Here is a 20,019-nt window from a genome sequence, read left to right as displayed (position 1 = left end):
ATTTCATCGACCCTCATATCACAGGAAGATGCAGACTCTTTAGAATTTTTATTGTTGTTGTGCACGAATAACCTGCCCTTAGAGCAATCAGGAAATGGTCAAATCTTAAAAGCCGTGTAGCCCCATCACCAAGTCTGTTTCGTAAGTCACAAGTCTGCAGTTATCACGCACATGCAGTCGAACTCTCAGTCAGAAACTCGAGAAAGAAGATACACTCAAATTAATTAATGCGTACCTTCCGTTGGGTATATTTAACCAGAAAGCATTATTACAGTATTAAACTTATAAACTTACTAAGATTAACCGATTTTAATTAGGTGCGAAATTATTTCAGTTAATACCTTATAGTCCAGAATATGGTATTGCATGCTTATTGATTGCAATTAGTGCTTTTTGTAGTAACGCTACAAGCCTACATTCATTCTACTGATTCTAGTGCATGTATTTGTTACATAGCTATATAGTTATAAAAAAAACTTCTTCGCCATTCATCCTAAACAATGCCAGATTAATTTTTCACTTGCGGTATCCAGGTTTCTCTTTCAGCCCCTGATAGACTAAATGAATAGAAATTAAGTTATTTCAGAGTGCCGCAAGGCTTGTTTCTTGAAAAACTGCTTTAACCACGTTAAAGTTACAAAGAAGTTTCTCGGATTATTGTATGCAGTATAGGTATATCTATATTTGACCGATTTATACTAATCATATTATAGATTACTTTCAAGAGACAATAACTGCATTTTAACTGAATATTGCTATTTCAAATATGTGCCTTTTAAAACATATTTGTTTTGAGTTGATAAGAATTAACAATTGTCATTCCATGCTTATAATTTGCATGTTTAAATAATAAACAGCATAAAACATGTTTAAATAATAGATTTTCTCATGTTGGGAAGAATATTGCTCACTAGCTCGCGTTATCTGCGCTCATGCAGTGGGTATAATATTCTCCCCAGCACTCGCAATAAAATCAACTATGTATTATGCGCAACTATATCTATTATCATGAAACCTGCTATGTTTTTTCAAGTATTAGGACATGTACCATCTGAAAATTGCGTACCTTGCGGCAGACTCGTCTAGATCTCCTCCCTCTCTTTCGATAACATTTTCCCTTGTAAACGCAGAAACCCTGCTTGACTTTACATCCACTTCTACTACACCTCTCGCATTTACGGCACGGTGTTCCACTGCATATCCCGTACTTGCATACATCATTTCTTGTACACAAGTTATTGTCATTGCAAGATAAAGTATTGTTGTTTGTCCACGTTGCTTCGCACGTTTGTTGACAATCCTGCATTCAAAATGGTCATGCAATGTTAAAATAATTCAGTATATATTTGTATAATCCGGCAATATATTTATGTCATAGTAGAGCGCGTAATACCATTTTAGCTGCAAGCAGAAAATGCTTCTAATTCTAATTAACTATATAACAACTAGAGGCTATATATATACCAATATTCAACTTCCACTGAATATCATATATTGTGTTATCACGGATGCATGCATCATATAAAATTAATCTGAAAACCCTACTACTAAAATAGACTGTCCGATCAGTTTCTAATATTTATTTAATTACAATGGAGAATATATATATATATATATATATATGTATATGTATATATATATATATATATGTATATATATATATATATATATATATATATATATATATATATATGTACTACAATATACATATATATAATACAAACTCTGTATAGTAATCCACTAAGAATATCAACACGCAGTTCTAACCTGACACTGGTTATTTGGATGTACATCACCATACTGAAAACATTTTTGACCAATAATGCATTTTTCCTTTTTACATTTATCGCCGTATTTTGTGTAGCAAGAATTGCATATGCAGTTGTAGCTACCAGGGACATTCACACATTTGTGATCACATGGATTGCTTCGGCATTCATCACGGTCTAAAGGATGTATAAAGGAAACTTTGCGGTAAGTAAATTGCTAGATATCCCAGGTGATCTCGTGCTCATATTTTAGGCAATCAGCGCTCAGAAGGGTTGTACGTCGCAATAGAAATTCATCCTGCATGCAGTATACAATCGATTAAGTTTTTGGTTGTTTTTTATGAAACTATAGTCGAACTTTTTAGATTCTGTTTAGTTATAAGAACTATAGCCCTGACATAAATTTAAAACCGAATATTAACTATATATTAAGTTGTTTCAACCGACATATTAATTTTTATTTCAGAACTAGTGCCAGTCTTTTCCACCATTTTAGATCACCTTTGAATTGAAATTAGCATGTTTATCAATATAGGAATGTGTGCGAAAATACAGAAAGAACCAGGGCGCCAGAACAACAGTGTCTTGTACTGCCCGTTGCTCACAGGAGCAGCCTTTTGTCGCCATGCGCTGGCAAATTTTGTTGACAATACGTTCTTTTGAAGATCTGCAATCTGGGGCTTTTGAATTCGAATATGTATATTTTCATTCTTGTTATAATACAACTAATATTTATCTAAACAAAACTATAGACAAGTGTATTCTGTTAATCTGTTCAAAAGAGTTAATACAATTATTTTCCAGCAAAATGCACGCTGTTTTAGCTTCTTAAATAAAGATTTAGTGAATGAGTTGTTAGTTTTCTCTATTACATTCAATCCTATTATACTTAGTAACGTCAAAATGCCTATATGCCCTTAAAATCTTTGGGATTAGAATGGCTATTTTAATTGTTCATAAATTTAAATGATGACTACATAAAAATATTTATATACCTATCCCACAGCATGTTCCGGTCCAACCTGACGTACAAGCGCAAGAGCCAGGGATTGGGGAACCTCCGTTTTTACATGCATTTCTATTGCATGGCCTCGACGAACTTAAAGAGTACGGACATGATCCTCCACAGCATTCAGTTACTGTTTTGCTTCTTGTTCTTGTTTGGGTACCCGTACTACCGCATATATGGTTGCACGAGCTCCATGATGACCACTGCCCGACTTGACAATTTTGAACTGGTGGATTTCTCCTGCGTCGCCTGCGACGCCAACAATTTGCCTGATGTTGCAGGACCGATAGTATTACGATGTAAATCAAAATCTTTCTCATCCACTTCAACTCCATTCCACTTTTTAGCATAAATTCTTTGTTCTTGGTGCCTTATCGAAAGATCTGCAGTTAAACGCACAAAAATAGGCCTACATCAAAAATATGTGCCGTCATCGATTCATGCAATATTATATATAGCTATTAAGACCCGGGTTAGCAGGCAGGAATAAATATCATGTAAGTACTATACAAACCGATATAGTTAATATTATCCAGTATATTTTAGAGGTTTTGGTTTTGATGCACAGACCTAGCTATGTATTAAGATTACTTTGGAGGCAATTGTATATACACACCATAAACTATTTTCTGCTCTGTTTCAGTTAGCTATAGAACGCCATCGGTAATAATTGTCGTAAGAGCTTTTGAAATCATTCTAATCCAATTCATGTTCTGGGACAGAAAATTCAGGTCTGTTCATATTCTCTTTTTAATAAAGTATATTAAAAATTAAGAGGCACGAGTTTTCAACTTCAATTTGGGTAATTGTATATACTTGACATGCATGTATATATATTTATATATATATATATATATATATATATATATAAATATATATATATATATATATATGTATATTAGGCCACCAATATTCTATAACCTTACAATTAATACAGCTACTATATATAAAAACCATTTTATAATATATACGGGTATAATAAACACATAGTCTGACCTGCTTTATAAGTTATCACTACACCTCAGTTGCTCATAACCTGTCCACTCCTGTATACGCAGTTATAAGGAACGAAATGAAAGTGTGATTTTGGTGTCTAGCATTTAAAAGACTGAAAATTAACAGGATGTTACTGTCATCCATGAAGTATTTTGCTGAAGCGCTATAAACGATTATTAATGAATTAATCTTTGTTTCCCAATTTCAAGCAGCTCTTACAAATACGATTTATTTTAATCACCCAGAGGGAATAACCAGATGTTATATCAATCAACATTGATCATGAGCCTGCAGTTGATACAGCTTGTAGTCCCCCGCTAACTCGAACTCGCTTAACTCGAACTCCTCGCTAACTCGAACAAATTTTGTTTTGCCTTGGTCGAATATATCCGGTTAACTCGAACTTTGGTTTCTAATCATAGATCAGCAAACTTTAAAATGTGAGAAGATAGCATTTTGACCACTGGAAACTATCGAAATAACTATAATAAACGTAATCTGACACCAACTCCTGTTAACTCGAACCCCCGGTAACTCTAACAATTTTTTCTTTCCCCTTGGGAGTTCGAGTTAGCGAGGGACTAACGATATGCAATCCCCCAATTTATAAAATTTCTATTTCAGAAATCCATGGAAGCTCGCCTACTTAGATTAAGCCTGTTAAATTATCAATGCTCAGATCGCACTATATATAGGCATATTGTTTGAAGAGATAATGTTTTCCTGGTATGGTTTTATATCAACGTACTCTGCATTTTTAGTTTATTTCTACAATCGTTTGTATAATGGTATTCAACGTGATGTATCACTGATATAACTAAAACTGATAAAAATTTTTGAAAATCTGCCTCAAAATATTTGGAGTACCTTGTTCTGCAACTAGCAAACGAGGCAAATTATAACCAACCTGCCAATATAGTTTAGTATAAGCTCACGCGGCTATATACTCACACTGTACATGCAAATTTCGGCGGACTGAGTAGAATGTAAATTTTATCCGATTTTCTGGCCATGCCCGTGATCATGAACGAATGTGGATATATAGTTGCATTAAAATAACATAAAATTATATACCCTTTTAAAAAGACATTACCAGCAGATAATTTAATAAAATACAGTATACTGAAAAACGTACTCCGAAGGATAATATCTTGTTAACTGATATATGTCATATGAGGTATTGCGAAGACAAGAATTTTACAGTTGACCACTTTGCCAGCGTTTTCCTCCAATACTGGGAACGCATACACACTAAATAATCTGTTTCTGTTAGACCTATTTAGCATTTTTAAAAATATAAAAGCCTGCAAATTGACAGGATGTTTTTGCCACCCCTGATGCTGGAAAATATTTTGCTGAAGCACGGCTATATATAGCGTTGATCAATCAAACTAATCTTTGTTGTCTATTATATGAAAGCCACATAAAGATAACACAAATACCCGCCTCATGTTGAAATGTTAGTCCAAACAATGGCATTAGCTACTACTATATGTCGGATCTTACAATATACAGTGTTTTCCAAGAAAATGTCATCATAAACACGCCGGCATTGCTATTTCAAGGGAAAATGTGGCCAATTTAAAAACTATTGTAAGCAAACTAAAAGCTTGCAAGTTTCCAATGCAAATTTCGGCGGAAGTAGAATGTAAATTTTATACATTTTGGCCATGGCCCATGATCATGAAAAAATGTGGATATGATTATTTAACTCCATGCATGCTTATCTGAGAGAATGTGGGTATGGTTTTCATTCATAGTTTGTTAAATATAGTTTGTATGTTACACTGAAAATGAAAATAACATAAAATTATATATCCTTTTAAAAAAAACATCACCATGCAGCAGATCAGGGACGGCGGAGCCAAGGAGGCTGGGCACTTTGTATTTACAGTAAGACCAAAAGATGTTTACAATTCTTATTTGCTGAGCAGTGCTTAGTATTTGGAATCGTTTTTATAACATCATATGTGGGAGTAAAGATGTAGCCCTCGCACTTGAATAACGCTCCGCCGTCCCTGCAGATAATTTAATAAAATACAGTACTGAAAAACGTACTCCAAAGAATAATATCTTGTTTACTGAAGATATGAGGTATTGCGACGACAAGAATTTTACGGTTGACCTACAAATCTTTGTTGTCTATTATAAAAAGGTACACAAAGTTAACACGATTACCCACGTTGAAATGTTAGTCCAACTGACAATGGCATTAGCTACTATAAGTCGGATCTTACAATATACAGTGTTTTCCAAGAAAATGTCATCATAAACACGCCGGTATTGCTATTTCAAGGGAAAATGTGGCCAATTCAAAAAGATTATAAGCAAACTAAAAGCTTGCAAGTTTGCAATGCAAATTTCGGCGGAAGTAGAATGCAAATTTTATCCATTTTTGGCCATGGCCCGTGATCATGAAAAAATGTGGATATGATTATGTAACTCCATGCATGCTTGTCTGAGAGAATGTGGGTATGGTTTTCATTCATAGTTTGTTAAATATAGTTTGTAAGTAACACTGAAAATTAAAATAACATAAAATTAGATATCCTTTTAAAAAGACATTACCAGCAGATAATTTAAAAAAATACAGTACTGAGAAACTTACTCCGAAGAATAATATCTCGTTAACTGAAGATATGAGTATTGCGAAGACAAGAATTTTACGGTTGACCTACACACTTTGCCTCATCATTTGCGAACGTTTCCTCCAATACTGGTAACGCGCACACACTGAATAATCTGGTTCTGTTATTTAGCATTTAAAATGTAAATGCCTGCAAATTGACAGCATGTTTTTGCCACCCCTGATGAAAATATTTTGCTGAAGCACGTACGGCTATACATAGCGTTAAACAATCAAACTAATCTTTGTTATCTATTACTATAAAAGGTACTTTATTAAAGGTGACATGCACAATTACCCTCATGTTGAAATGTTTCTAGAAACAATGACATTAGCTACTATACATCAGATCTTATATATAACACTATGTATATAACAATATATACAGTGTCACTATATAATTATATAACAATATCACAGTGTTTTCCAATAAAATAATGTCCCAATAAAATGAATTACTCGTCATCATAAACACGCCAGCATTGCTAATCAAGGAAGCTTGCAAGCAACTAAAGACCATATATACTTCAGGTTTCGTGATGGAATATTACAGCTATTACGACACCAAAATATAACCTGATTAGACAATTCATAAGCAGATTACATCGTGCTTCCATGCAATATGTCTGACCGAAGTCAGTAAATTAACTGTAGCTATAATTGCCGAGGGCTTTCTTTGCTGCAGAAAAATATCAACGCTGAAAGTAAAATATTTTGCCTAATCACGTAAACATGCAGAGGGTCTATAAATTATACTTCCGTTTTACCTTTATAATGAAACTTTGCCCACACACGCGTGTGGTCCTCGCGAGATGCGAGATAAATTCAATCCCACAGTGTTCAGTGTGCATGATAAATTTGATATCACACTACTGACTTTAAAATTTAGGTCTGGGTTGACTTCATTGTTCTATGGTTTGGCGGTTTTAAACCAGATTTGCATAACTTTAGAGCAAATTCTTCAAAATAGTACCTGGTACTTGAACAATAAACACCAAATAGAGTTTATTCAGTACTTCATGCATGCATGCATGTACATGAAGTTGTGCTTCTAAAATAAGTATGTCTACCTCAATTAACTGGTCATGAAAATCACGATCACTTGGGAAATCACAACAATTTGGATGGGAAAGTTGTATCTCTTAGGTTCATGCACCAAGCCTGTAGATAGCAACAAATATTAAAATTTAATTATGTTAAATGTTATTTAAAGTAATCTTACAACTTTATTTCATTTAATTTCGGAGAGAAAATCTAGTCGTATGATTAAAACGTGCTATTGATTATACGGTGGGTAATTGAATACTTGGAAACAGCTTTTTTCGGTGATCTATAGGGGCTCTAAATATAAAGATCGGTACTGTACTGGTCCATGTCTGGCACGTGACAAATTGATTGAGCTGCGAGTTTTCCAGCAAGGTTAATTCACGTTCAAAGTCCACATTTGCTTATAAAGTATAGCTCTTGATCACTGGCGCCTTCCTATACGAGGACGTCCTATGTGTTCAGAATTCAAAGTAGATCGGTATAGTATATAGTATATGGTATATATGATAGCATCAGTTTATATGCCGGAGACAGGGCCGAGGAAGAGGCAGATTTGCGCGCTCTTAGGAGCAAATCTCAATGCAAGAAGACCAAAGGGACGAAAGGGCGGGAAAATAACACCGCACCGAAACCACCAAATTTGGGTCTTCTCGATGAGCTAGCAAAAGAGTCCTCAGATGATGAGGATTCTTCAAGCCTTAAGAGCACCCTTGAAAAATACAAACGGCCAGCTATTAAACTGTACTAGCATGTTGGGCAAAAAATTTACTCCTGAGATATGGAGTCAATTCTAAAAAGAGAAATGATATACACTTACAGAATGTACAACAAACGATCCTAAAGGCTACCTTCGCAGTTTTGCAAACTTCAAATGACATAGCCACAAACAACTCTGGGGGGGATGATAAGAAGTTTCTTGCTCAATCAATAGACACTGTAGCTTTATTGTCACATGACATAGCCAACTTTCGCAAATACGGAAAGACCAAGTAAAGCCGGCTATAAAGCGAGAATGCTCAGCTATATGCTCAGCTGAAGTATAACCTGATAGCACCTTCTTGTTTGGCAATGACCTGGCTAAGACCCTAAAAGATGCTAAAGAGGCCAGTAGCATAAGCTCTTCAGTGAGAGCTTTCCCAGAAAAACCTTGCCCCACCAACCAAAAACCTGCCTATGCTAACAATAATGCACCCTTTTGTAAACGACCACAGAGGATTTTTTGTGGAAAAATCAGAAGACTCCAAACAAAAGGAAGAAACTTTGGAGTCAAGGCGGGACAAACGATCCAAAATAATGGATGAACTTAAGAAACTTAGAAATTCGGTGAGTGATTATGAAAACTTTGTACCTGAGGTTATATTTTACCTCCAGCAGGCATGCAACAATTTCAGAGCTGGACAGGTTGCCAAATGTTATTCAGAATGGACAAAAATTACGAATGACAGGGAAACTCTTTCTGCTATAAGAGGGGTGAATATTGAATGTCTGGAATCTCCAGTACAACACAACTCAGTCACCTCAACCAAAGTTTCCCCGACATGAGTACCCTATCATAGTGGGGTAAATAAATTACTGGAGAAGGAGGTTATAACCAAGGTAACTTATCACCCCAGACAAATTGTTTCAGGTATATTCCTAAGCCCTAAGAAAGATGGGATAAGAAAGATATCGTCTCATTCTAAACGTAAAACAATTCAATAATAATGTCATGTACCACCATCTTAAAATGGACTCGGTCCAAACCATAGTAAAAGTAGTGCATTGATTCAGTCAAAAGGAAACTTTGATGCTAATATGTTCTTATCATTATATGCAAAAAAGGAATTGCACTGGTGGGTGAATAATGTAGAGTCTACTTACCACAGGTAACAATTGGATGAACCCTCGCACCAAATAACAACGGATGCCTCTCTCTCTCTGGGTGGGGGCTGAATGCCAAGGGGTGTCATCAGGTGGGCTATGGACGGCAGTATTGGCAAAAATCCTCAACGAGGGGGGTCTGGGAATGATTATGTGTATTACCAGACTGGCCGACCCGGGGCTGGTACGGCAAGGCGTTACAAATGACAAAGAAAGAACCCATTCACATCAAGGCAAGAAAGGATCCACTCAAACTACCAAGTCATCCTAAAGAGATGCATCTGATATGGAACAAACTGAACCTCCTCGTTTGCCTCTTATCAGGGAGAGCTTAGATAAATATGACTTCTCACAAAACGTACATGACGTAATCTTGGCTTCGTGGAGATCGGGCACATCTAAGCAATACCGAACCTACCTAAATAAATGGAAAATGTATTTCCAGGAGCAAGATGTTGACGTTTTTAAACCGAGATTAAAATACCCAATTGAGTTTCTTGGTTCTTTGTACGACTCTAGCAATGGTTATAGGGCCATGCATAAACACTGCTCCATCAGCTCTATCTACAATACTCGACCGCATAGACGGATATAAATTTGGAGAACACCCTTTGGTGCGTCGCTATATGAATAGGGTTTTTGAATTAAAGCCCGTGCTCCCTAAATATTTGGAAATCTGGGACGTTAACGTTGTTTTAGACTATTTAAAAACATTCGATGATATCAACAGGTTGCATGGCGCTTAAGGATCTTACACTCAAACTTACAATGTTACTCTGCCTCACTACGGCAAAGAGGGCAAACCATTCACAACATCAATGTCAATTATATACAAGAATTACCGGATAAATGCCGGATAACTCTTAACAAAAAGCTGAAACAGACCAAACCCGAAAGACATCTGAAACCACTGGAATTGCGGAAATATGATGAAGACCCACAGCTTTGTGTGGTGCGCGACATCACCAGGAGTACTTACGGCGAACAAAACAACATCGAAAGGATCATTCCCAACTACTTCTAAGCTACATTAAACCCTTCAAACCTGTTTCCAAAGATACTATCTCGGCAGGAGTGGATACTGAAAAGTACTCGGCGCATAGTAGCCGGACAGCGTTGACATCCCACTGTAAGGGGAAAGGACTTAATATAAAAGATATTATGGACGCGGCTGGATGGTCGAACTCGGATACGTTTGCTAGATTTTAAGATAAACCGATTGACACGATCGATAACTTTGGGGACATGCTCTTGGCCTAATAACAGTTTGATCATATATCGAGGTTATGTTAATTTTTTAATAAAGATAAAATTGTTTGTTTTACTGTTTTACTGACTAAGTTCGTAGTACAGAACTTTGAAATCTCATGTGACTCCGTAGTAACGTAGACTGATGACAGGATAGAATTAATATATTAAACGAAACTTACCTGTAAGTTGAAGTTTGATTGTGATTCTATCTTGTCATCATGCAGTCAGGAACGAAGGAGTCACATGCCCAACGGGTTTTTCCCGTCCCGCCGGTAACTCCTTCATTCCTGGATTTCATGTACTACACATGTTGAACACTGACCAGCACAGCGCATGCGCATCTCATGTGACTGATGACAAGATAGAATCACAATCAATATATGAATATTAAGCGTTGCGTTTTTTTATACAGCCTGTACAGGCAATTTAAGAACGACTAAAAAAATCCGTTGGATAGGGCATTCCGTTTTGTACAAGTTGCAGTACAACCGATCCCATAATGCAGCAGGGGCCGGTTATATCAGCCCGTTTTACTTAAACGGCGGATAAGTCAAAATTAAATCTTGCACTCTGACATCTCTCTTAAATTAATCAACTTAAATATTACGCACTGAATATTTGTAGTTGTAAACAGTATCTTTGTATTAAGGTTTAATAAAAACATTTATAGACTTGCTTAATTTCTATTTTGAACTTGAACTTTACCCACCGTTTAAGCTAATTATATTTATGTAAATATATAGCATTGCAGTGGCTTCAAAAACATGTTGTTCACTCATCACTGACAAAAGTTCAGACATAAACAACGGAAGCTTAAGAATAAGATGCAATTATTGCTTAAATGATTTAATTTGTCTGTACATGCGTAAGTTGCTAAAAGTGAAAGTTTAAGTAATGCATATAGTTACAGAACTCGTATGTGATCCTGACTGTCTGACACTTAAGATAAAGCACACTAGGCTACATATACATTGCATCAAATGGGGTATAACAACTGCCTAAAATAGACAAAATACTTCTCGACGTTTCGACCTGAGGACCTTTGTCAGGATAGTCTCCTACTAACTCTCCTCCTGCAAACTCTCCTGACGAAGTCTCTCAGGTCGAAACGTCGAGAAGTGTTTTGTCTATTTTAGGCAGTTGTTAAACCACATTTGATGCTAAGTTGTGTGAAGACGCTGCCACGCTGCTCCCTGGTATATTGGTACATATACATTGGTTTCTGGAATTGATTTGCATCATAATTATGCATGTCCGTCCTTGGAGTAGGCGAGGTTGGAAAAAGAAGACAAAGAACTTTTAAAGAGTATGACATTAAATAAACGTAACTATAAATAATGACCTTTTATATTCAATGTTCCTGCATATATAACTCCATATAAGTGTATATGAAATTTTTTAAAAAAAGGGGAAAAACGCCATAAATAATATACGTGTGTACATGCAATAATGTAATCTGAATGGCCTATATGAAATATGCTTAGATTGCTAATTTTGAAACCTTAGATTTTTAACGATTATCTGTTTGAGACTTCTAGACGGGACGCAAGACAAATCATGCATTTGAACGTTCCGAGTGGTTTCCGCCCAGACCAATTATCCACGCATTATGCTCGCAATAATCATCACACGCACGCATAAACAGGGCTGTTGGAAAGGTAATTACAGTCATTGAATCATTTCAAATTTTGGCAGTTGGTTTTTGGGTCCCTGTGAGTGAAGAACGACTTATCCAGAGCAGCGAAAAATCGTGAATATATTGTTTAAAGAAAGATGAAACATCTCGAGATCCTGCACTTAATATTCTCAGTGCTCTTGCTCTCTCAAGTAGCTTATGGAAAGTACATTACTGAAGGCATGTATGCTTTATTGTTTAATTGCTATAATACCTCAACTGATTTCTTTTACTAATACCAATTCGTACTAAGACCCAAGTATAAGCCTTACTTCGAAGTGCATGCATGGTAGTCTATATATGTAGTGGTTTTCTATGTGCACTTTAATTTTCGTTTGTCGTCGTTATTTCTTTTATTTTGAGCCGTTAGTTTATTACTACATGTATAGGTTTGTTGCAAGCTTTTAGAGTCATGCACCCTTTGATTATGAATCATTTCATATCATGAGGCAAGTTTGGGCAGTGGGTAGTGCATCAATCATTGGTGGAAGATGTGTGTAGCAAAGATTTTACATATATAAGATTTTATATTAAGTATATACTCATACTGGTTTACTGCCTGTGTGGCTCAACGAAATTGCGAATCTTAAAATCAATACTATAACGTAAAAACTCTTGTTAATTTTTACTCATTGCAAATTCTGTTATAATACTTCATGCTTCACATATAACCACGCCAGTTTGAACGCATATTATGTACTGAATTGTTTATTTGGAATGTGAGGCTCCATGGGCACCGAGGCTACACAATTCAAGCATATAGTAATTTAATATTAGTCTGTATATATTAAATGTATAATTTAATATTAGTCTGTATCAAATGCGTAAATTGTTAAGTTCAGGGGCGCCAGAACCACGGGGGCAGCGGGGGCAGCTGCCTCCCTGCCCTTTGCTTACGGGGTTGAACGGGGGCAGGCCTGTGCCCTTTGCTACCATATAAAAACTAACCGAAAATATTATTGAAAATGCGTTCTTCCGTGGATTTGCAAGTTCGCATGTACATGTAAACTTGAGTTTCCTCTTCGTGTGGTTGCTAAGGTAAAATGAATGTGCCCTTTTCTGAACTCTCCGTCTCTGGTTAAGTTCATCTATATTGGAATAATAGTTGTGCATGCATGATAAGGGTTCCTTAAGTATTTAAAATAACTCCCGGCATGCAATCTGTACGTAAGGTATCGCAGGTTTCATGCGCATGGTCACAAAATTGGTCGATATAAGCTCCAGCACAATATCAGAGGTTTTTTAAACAATTTTCAACCGTCATTTTTAATTACAATTTCAAACAAAGAGTGTTACTAATGCCCGTCCATCATTGAAGCCTAATTTCGTAATAATTCCATGTTAATTATTTTTAATTGTTTTAAGGTAAACCCCTAAATAATTTGTATACGCATTAAAAACGACTATATTTTTGTAGATACTAGTTTCGAATGTAGTATCATGACATTACAAATCCTGCCATCGAGAATATCATTCTCCATTAAAGGACAATAGAAATACCGGTAAACTGTTCCGGAAGAGTGCACCATTGAAGATAAGCTATTCTGAGGATAATTTTTGCGGGGTATAATTGAGCAGCAAATTTTTTCGCGTAAGCGTCGAGAAGTAGGCTACCACAAATTCCTCCACAAGATTTGTATACAATAGCTTGTTGACGGACTAATTTCGCAATGCGACTGGGATATAATCTTATCACTAATGAAGGTAGCTAAAGGTCTATAGACCTACGATACATCAATAGAAGGGTATGGCCGCTTGTAAACTCGTGATAATCGGTTCAAAATATTGCTGAACTGGTACTAAAGGATTTTCCGCTTATTAACCGCTTCTATAGCTAATTAACATTATGTATAAAAAGCATTGCATTGCCCAAGATAAAATATCGTACTGAATCATGCAGGGCTTCTACAATGAAGGGGATTAATGATTGAAAATCTCTTTAACAACACCATAGGCATGCATATAGGGTTGATATTGACTGAATTACATACGCTTCAAATGCTTTTTGTTGCTTTCCGATAATCCGATTTTCCTGATTGAAGTATAGCAGATTTGGCTTTACAGTTACCAACTATTCAAGTTCATTCCCAGCTTGTTACTATTTAACAAAAAAACGACATGCCATTACTGGGGGCGCAGCTATAGAACAACAATAATAGGGGGAGGGGTTTAAGGGGAAAACCTGGTGATACAGAGGTTGAACACGAATAGCGAGTTGCAGTTTCGGTTCCTAGCTGTTTGAGCTTCGATTCTCTCTGACTTCTCAGTCGTTGTGTATTGGCAAACACTCGTTGCCGTATCGATATAACGTCGGTAATCAGTTCAATGTTACCTGTTGGCACAACATCGAAGTGAAAGGTGGGAGATCAAAATATCTGAGACACATAAGAATAACCCAACACTATATAATCAGTTGATCTTGTGCGTAGCTATAGAAACTTGCGGGGTGTAGCGATAATGGGGGGGTGGGGGGTGTTTAGTCATATATTCAGTTCTGCCCGGCGGATTTCTATTGTAAACTATTGAATTTACAAAAGAAATCCGTAAAGCCAGAACTGCATATATCGTTTTAGCCACGCCACTGGCTGTACTGTGTCTTTTACGACTCCACCTCCATATCTCTGGGTTATATTTTTTATATTATATTTTCAATAAATATAAATTCTACACAGATTTGTTGAGCATCGAAGAAGACGATCCCTTTTCAGATGTTGGCATACCATCAACTTCACCATCAGAGAAACCAAATCGAGGTTAGTATTAATGGTTGTATGTTAAGGGTGCAGAGGGTGGTAAAAAGAAGTGGTCCCCAACGAAATGTGGCACACCTGTATCTTTTCACTGTAAATGAGGGTAGCGCCAAAAAATATTATGTATTTGCGCACATTTCTTTAGTTTGAGGAGCCAGATGATAAAAATTGTGATTATAAAGTCCAGATTAAGGGAATAAAGTGTATTTGTAGCACTTTTCATAAAAATTCAAGATGGCGGTTTTCAAGAAGATATGAATGGAAATTATGTAATGGTTTATCAAACAACTGTCTGATTCACAACAAATTCTTCGGAAATGCAACCTACAATTTGAACAATCAAAAAAACAAATTAAAGAATTTGATTCATGTATAAAATTGTGCTTTAACGACACTAAATGACACGATACAGTCCTCTGAACTTGGGATGTCTGTGTTAAATGAAAACGTGCTCAAAACCCACCTATATAATAATGATTAATAAAGAAGTACACCTACAAATGTTGTGATATATCTACAATTTATATTACCTTTTAAACCGCCCATACTCATTTGGATGCAAATACTGTGCCCTTGAGCTGACTGTGTTCGGATAACATTCATTTCATTACGCATTGTTTTTGATTATATTATAACAAATGAAATTAAATCTTCAAAAACTAGTTAGAGTTTTCTAGGCCAGTTTGTATTGCATTATATGAATTATCTTTTTGCGCATTATTGCATAATGTAAATAAAATATTGGGTGCAAAGTATATAGCAAAATTATTTTTTCACTGAATTTCTGCTAAAAAGCCCCTAGCCTATCTTGGGTTTTAGTCTAGAAAACAGTTCGTGTAGTTTTTCTCATATTTTATTGCTCTAAATCACAAATGTGACTCACAAAGATACAGAACTGATTGAATATAAACAAACGGACATGATTTGTTAGTGCCTTCTTCTCAAATAATTCAAACAACTGAAGCTGGAAATTTTTATGCGGGGGGGGGGTTCTGTTTTTGACCACCCCCTGTAGGTAGTCAGCATTTTCATGTAACTTTAATGTTCCTTTAGGATACGTTTTTAGGCGGCAAACATATTTCAAACATATCCATACATATGCATAAATCTCTCGTTTTTTAGAAGAATGCCACAAGGACATTCTTATCGTTCTTGATACTTCTTTCTCTATTGGGGAAGCCAACTTTAACCAAGAAGTGAAACCTTTTCTCAGAGATTTTGTCTCGGATAAAACCTTGAATGTTGGACCGGACGGAGCTGAGGTAGCGACAACAGTCCATATTCCACAAATACTTGAATCATGGTCGAACGTCAGAGTGTGTTATAGTGTATAAAATTATACTTAAAGGATCTGCTAGATCTATGAAATAACTCAATCTTAGACAGTGGCAACATTTTAGATTTAGCCTCGTTCTTATATATTTTATATAGTTGACCATCAATTTGCATTATTAACGTTATGCATTTATGCATATGCTTTATGCATTTTGCATTATTAACACGATGACGTCAGACGTGAGGTCACGAAAGTTCCTATCATCGCAACAGGCAGTGATTACAATAGACATAGAAAGTCTTTATTGGCGCAATTTTGAAGTCATCAAAAAATAATTTAAACATTTTTATCAATATACGCGCTATCAATAACCTTCAGGTACACATTCTTACATTGAAATATTCTTTTTGTCATACTTATGTTGCCAAATTTTTAGTAACCCATTTGTTGTGCCTTGTTTTGGTTTTAGTCAACACTAAACGTGACCGTAAAAAAATTATACAATTGTAAAACTTTCAGATTGCTTTGTTGCTGTTCAGTAAATGGGCTGATCCAAAGAGTCGCAACTACAGGAAGAAAGATGACAGAACTAAGCTAGTAATACCCTTTAGCGAGAAAATAACTGCAGAGTCGTTTGAACGGTACATTAATAATACAAATTGGGTTGATGTTGAAGGTGGTCATACAAGAACGGACAAGGCACTACAGATTGCTAACGATGAAGTAGGTCTTAATTTTGAGAACCTTATCCCGGACACTCTTAGACAGAACTCGTATGTAGTTTGAATGAAAAAGGGGGAAATATTTTCGTCAATGGGACATTTCGGATTGTATTGACTCACACTCTTTACAGAGAGTTTGCAAAACATCGGCAGATTCTTCGTTCTTTTCGTTATATGATTCCGCTCCATTTCTTTTCGATAATATAATTCCGGTGTATGGGAGTTTCCATTACTCTCATAAATCTGCTGTCTTTGAAGGTCGTTGGCTTTAATTGAGTCCCAGAACAAACTTTTGAATTAAACGGACAGACTTTGCCTTTTTCAACGTCCCAAAAACCAACTTACAGCCAGACTGTTTTTTATAGTTTTTCGTAAATACTATTTAGGTATATCCTAAAAATAGCCCAGAAAACAATAGAAAGGATGCAGACGACGTCATCGTACTCATCACGGACGGCAGTCCCAGAGGAACAAAGACCGTGTTAGAAGACACGCTTGCATACGCAGACGAGCTAAAGAAAAAGGGTGTGCTTATCATAGGGGTTGGAGTTGGACAAAATATCGATGAAAACAAATTTTGGAACATTTTGAAGGAAATCGCATCGCCTGGTCAAGCAACTAGAGTGAAGTTTAATCAATTTCAAAGCATAAAAAATTCCTTGGTGAAGAGATCGTGTGAATTGCGTAAGTAAATTAAAAATGACCATTAGAATTCTGCATGGGTATATCGCCTGATTGTACCGACGGAACTCTAACTGAATAAGACTTCTAACTGATTGCGATTTTTGTTCCTCAATAGCTTTCTCCCCAGGCACACAATGCGAGTGCCCAGCAATTTCAATCAAACCGCACTATCTCGAGCCTGGTAAGACATCTACCTCTCTTTCTTGGAAAAGACCCGATCCTGAGTGCAACGCCGAACCAGCTAAATTCCGTGATTTTACATGGTATCCACATCTCAAATCCCCTGCTGAATTCGGGGTTGGCAAACACACAATCCACTACAAATTTTACTTTTCCGAAGGCCACGAAATGAACTGCACCGTGGTATTTGATGTCAGAGGTTCGTGTAGATTGGTTCTTTGATTTAAAGGCATCCCTAATCAACAAAAAACACAAAGTGAACAAACCGACCTGACACGTGAAATAGAGTCCTCGGTTTCATACATTTGAACCGATTTTACCTGTAGAGTTAGGTCAAAACTGATGTAGATTTTTTTGTAAATTTCGGTTATCTTAGCATGAATGTAGTATATAATGTAGTCTGGATAGACCACCGATGATAAATCAATCGTGTCTATGTTGGTTATAATCTGCAAGGTGTACATGAATAACTGTCTGGTCCGGACTAACTAATGACGTCACAACTAACTAATAACGTCACAACCTTTTGTGGGGGCCTCGTATTTCGTGCAGCGTCTAATTTTAAAAACGTTTTAATATCGTTCGAAGAATTATGGAAAGTTTTATCTCTCCAGTTAGATAAACAAAAACTGTGTTTTGCTTTGTGTAAGCTGATTTGGATACCTTGAAATTCGGTCTGTGAAGAACTCATAATCGTTATAAATACTCTGACATAAACATTATTTCAACTCGATGGAAAAAATGGGTGGTCCGCCAGTTTTCAATTACAAGTATTTATTTTCTTTAGAATGCAAATGTCCACAAGAAAAGCAGGATGAAGTTAAGGTGAAACCTGGTGATACAGATGTTGAACACGAATGGCGAGCCCCAGTTCCTAATTGTTTGGGCTTCGATTCTCCTCTGACTTCTCAGTCGTTGTGTATTGGCAAACACTCGTTGCGTTATCGATATAACGTCGGTAATCAGTTCAATGTTACCTGTCGGCACAACATCGAAGTGAAAGGTGGGAGTTCAAAATATCTGAGACACATATAAAAATAAGCCAACACTATATAATCAGTTGACCTTGTGACTTGTGTGTAGATATAGAAATGAAGGGCAGTGTCAGGCAGGGGCGTCACTAGAACAATAATTGGCGCTGTGGGGGGAAGTAAATATTCATGTACGCAGTTTTGCCCGACGGATTTCTATTGTAAGTTATTAGCAGAACTGGATATTAACATTATCGTTAAATGCGCCACTCAGAGTCAGGCTGCTACTGCGCTTTTAACGGCTATTCGCAAAATCGAAAGGTTGTTTTTAAAAAGGCAATTTATATTGAACACATGCAAGCAGTCCATTAAATCGATGATTTGAATATTTGTCTGTTTAAAAATTCGGTGAGTTATGACCAGGTATCTTGAACAACGAAAGTGACTTATTGCGTGAGGTTATTTAAAGAAATGCCTTCGTAATATGTTAGGTTTGATTTTCGAAGAGGCGTCCTGACCATGCTCTTTTTATCACCCTTCCCCCTCTTCTAAGTCATTGATTTCGTGCTGGCTAAACACATACGCCTATATTTTGAAAGCTCGATCACACTCGGACGTTTAGTGTGGCGTATAAATTTTTTGAAAAAATTGAAAATCCAGCTCGTATTCTAGTGCTTAATTTTGCGTACGCTGCATGTCTAATCTAAAACTCTTTCAAGTTTCAAGACAAGGTTGTTTTACTGCGTGACCAAACAGTTATAATCTATATGTACATTATCCCCAAGAAAAGGTACATGGCGTATATACATGGATTGCCCTAGAATAATAATCTTTTTCTTCATTTTTCTACAGGGGCACTTTGCAAAGGTCAAGGATACGACAAGAGTTCTCAAGAGTGCTGCTGTGGCGTAATTCGTGACAAGAAGCCTGGCTACGAATGCTGTGGGCAAAATCAATACAACATCGCCACACATCGATGTTGTGATGGAGATAATATCCGCAAAAGCGATGAAGATTGCCCGACATCTTAATAAACTGTAGAGTTTGTGAAGTTCTGTCAGTAGTTTTAATTTTTAGTTCATCATATTTTAGATAGTGCGTTTTGAACGGTAAAATAAGATTAAATGCTGATCTAAATTGACAGCCAAAAAATTCATTTTTCTCGGCAGTATATCTGTATATCGGTGATCTATAGCATACCGG

General features: G+C 36.3%; 2 protein-coding genes across 4 annotated transcripts; one reads left to right on the top strand and one right to left on the bottom strand.

Moving 5' to 3' along the window:
* Positions 1-224: 224 nt before the first annotated feature.
* Positions 225-14,343, bottom strand: LOC114540888 (multiple epidermal growth factor-like domains protein 6). 2 transcript variants are annotated; one of them, XM_028561714.1, is made up of 5 exons: positions 14,225-14,343; positions 2,765-3,161; positions 1,768-1,946; positions 1,067-1,300; positions 225-557 (listed from the first exon to the last, which is right to left on the bottom strand). In XM_028561714.1, the coding sequence occupies exons 2-5, from the start codon at positions 3,126-3,128 to the stop codon at positions 543-545; spliced, it is 792 nt and encodes a 263-aa protein (XP_028417515.1). In that variant the 5' UTR covers positions 3,129-3,161; positions 14,225-14,343; the 3' UTR covers positions 225-542. The 2 variants fall into 2 exon arrangements, with proteins under 2 accessions (XP_028417515.1, XP_028416997.1); XM_028561196.1 differs by lacking the exon at positions 14,225-14,343 and adding an exon at positions 3,775-3,886.
* Positions 12,221-19,972, top strand: LOC114535182. Of its 2 annotated transcripts, none has more exons than XM_028557479.1 (8): positions 12,221-12,413; positions 14,906-14,986; positions 16,109-16,245; positions 16,779-16,982; positions 17,368-17,665; positions 17,781-18,044; positions 18,633-18,848; positions 19,669-19,972. In XM_028557479.1, exons 1-8 carry the CDS (start codon positions 12,332-12,334, stop codon positions 19,845-19,847), a joined length of 1,461 nt encoding a protein of 486 aa, XP_028413280.1. In that variant the 5' UTR covers positions 12,221-12,331; the 3' UTR covers positions 19,848-19,972. The 2 variants fall into 2 exon arrangements, with proteins under 2 accessions (XP_028413280.1, XP_028412612.1); XM_028556811.1 differs by having other exon boundaries at positions 12,222-12,413; positions 16,106-16,245.
* Positions 19,973-20,019: the final 47 nt, after the last annotated feature.

Source organism: Dendronephthya gigantea, unplaced genomic scaffold (genome assembly GCF_004324835.1).
Source record: "Dendronephthya gigantea isolate DGI-Jeju-01 unplaced genomic scaffold, DenGig_1.0 000000F, whole genome shotgun sequence".
Classification (NCBI taxonomy): Eukaryota; Metazoa; Cnidaria; class Anthozoa; order Malacalcyonacea; family Nephtheidae; genus Dendronephthya; species Dendronephthya gigantea.
This window is presented reverse-complemented; position numbering and strand designations above follow the sequence as displayed.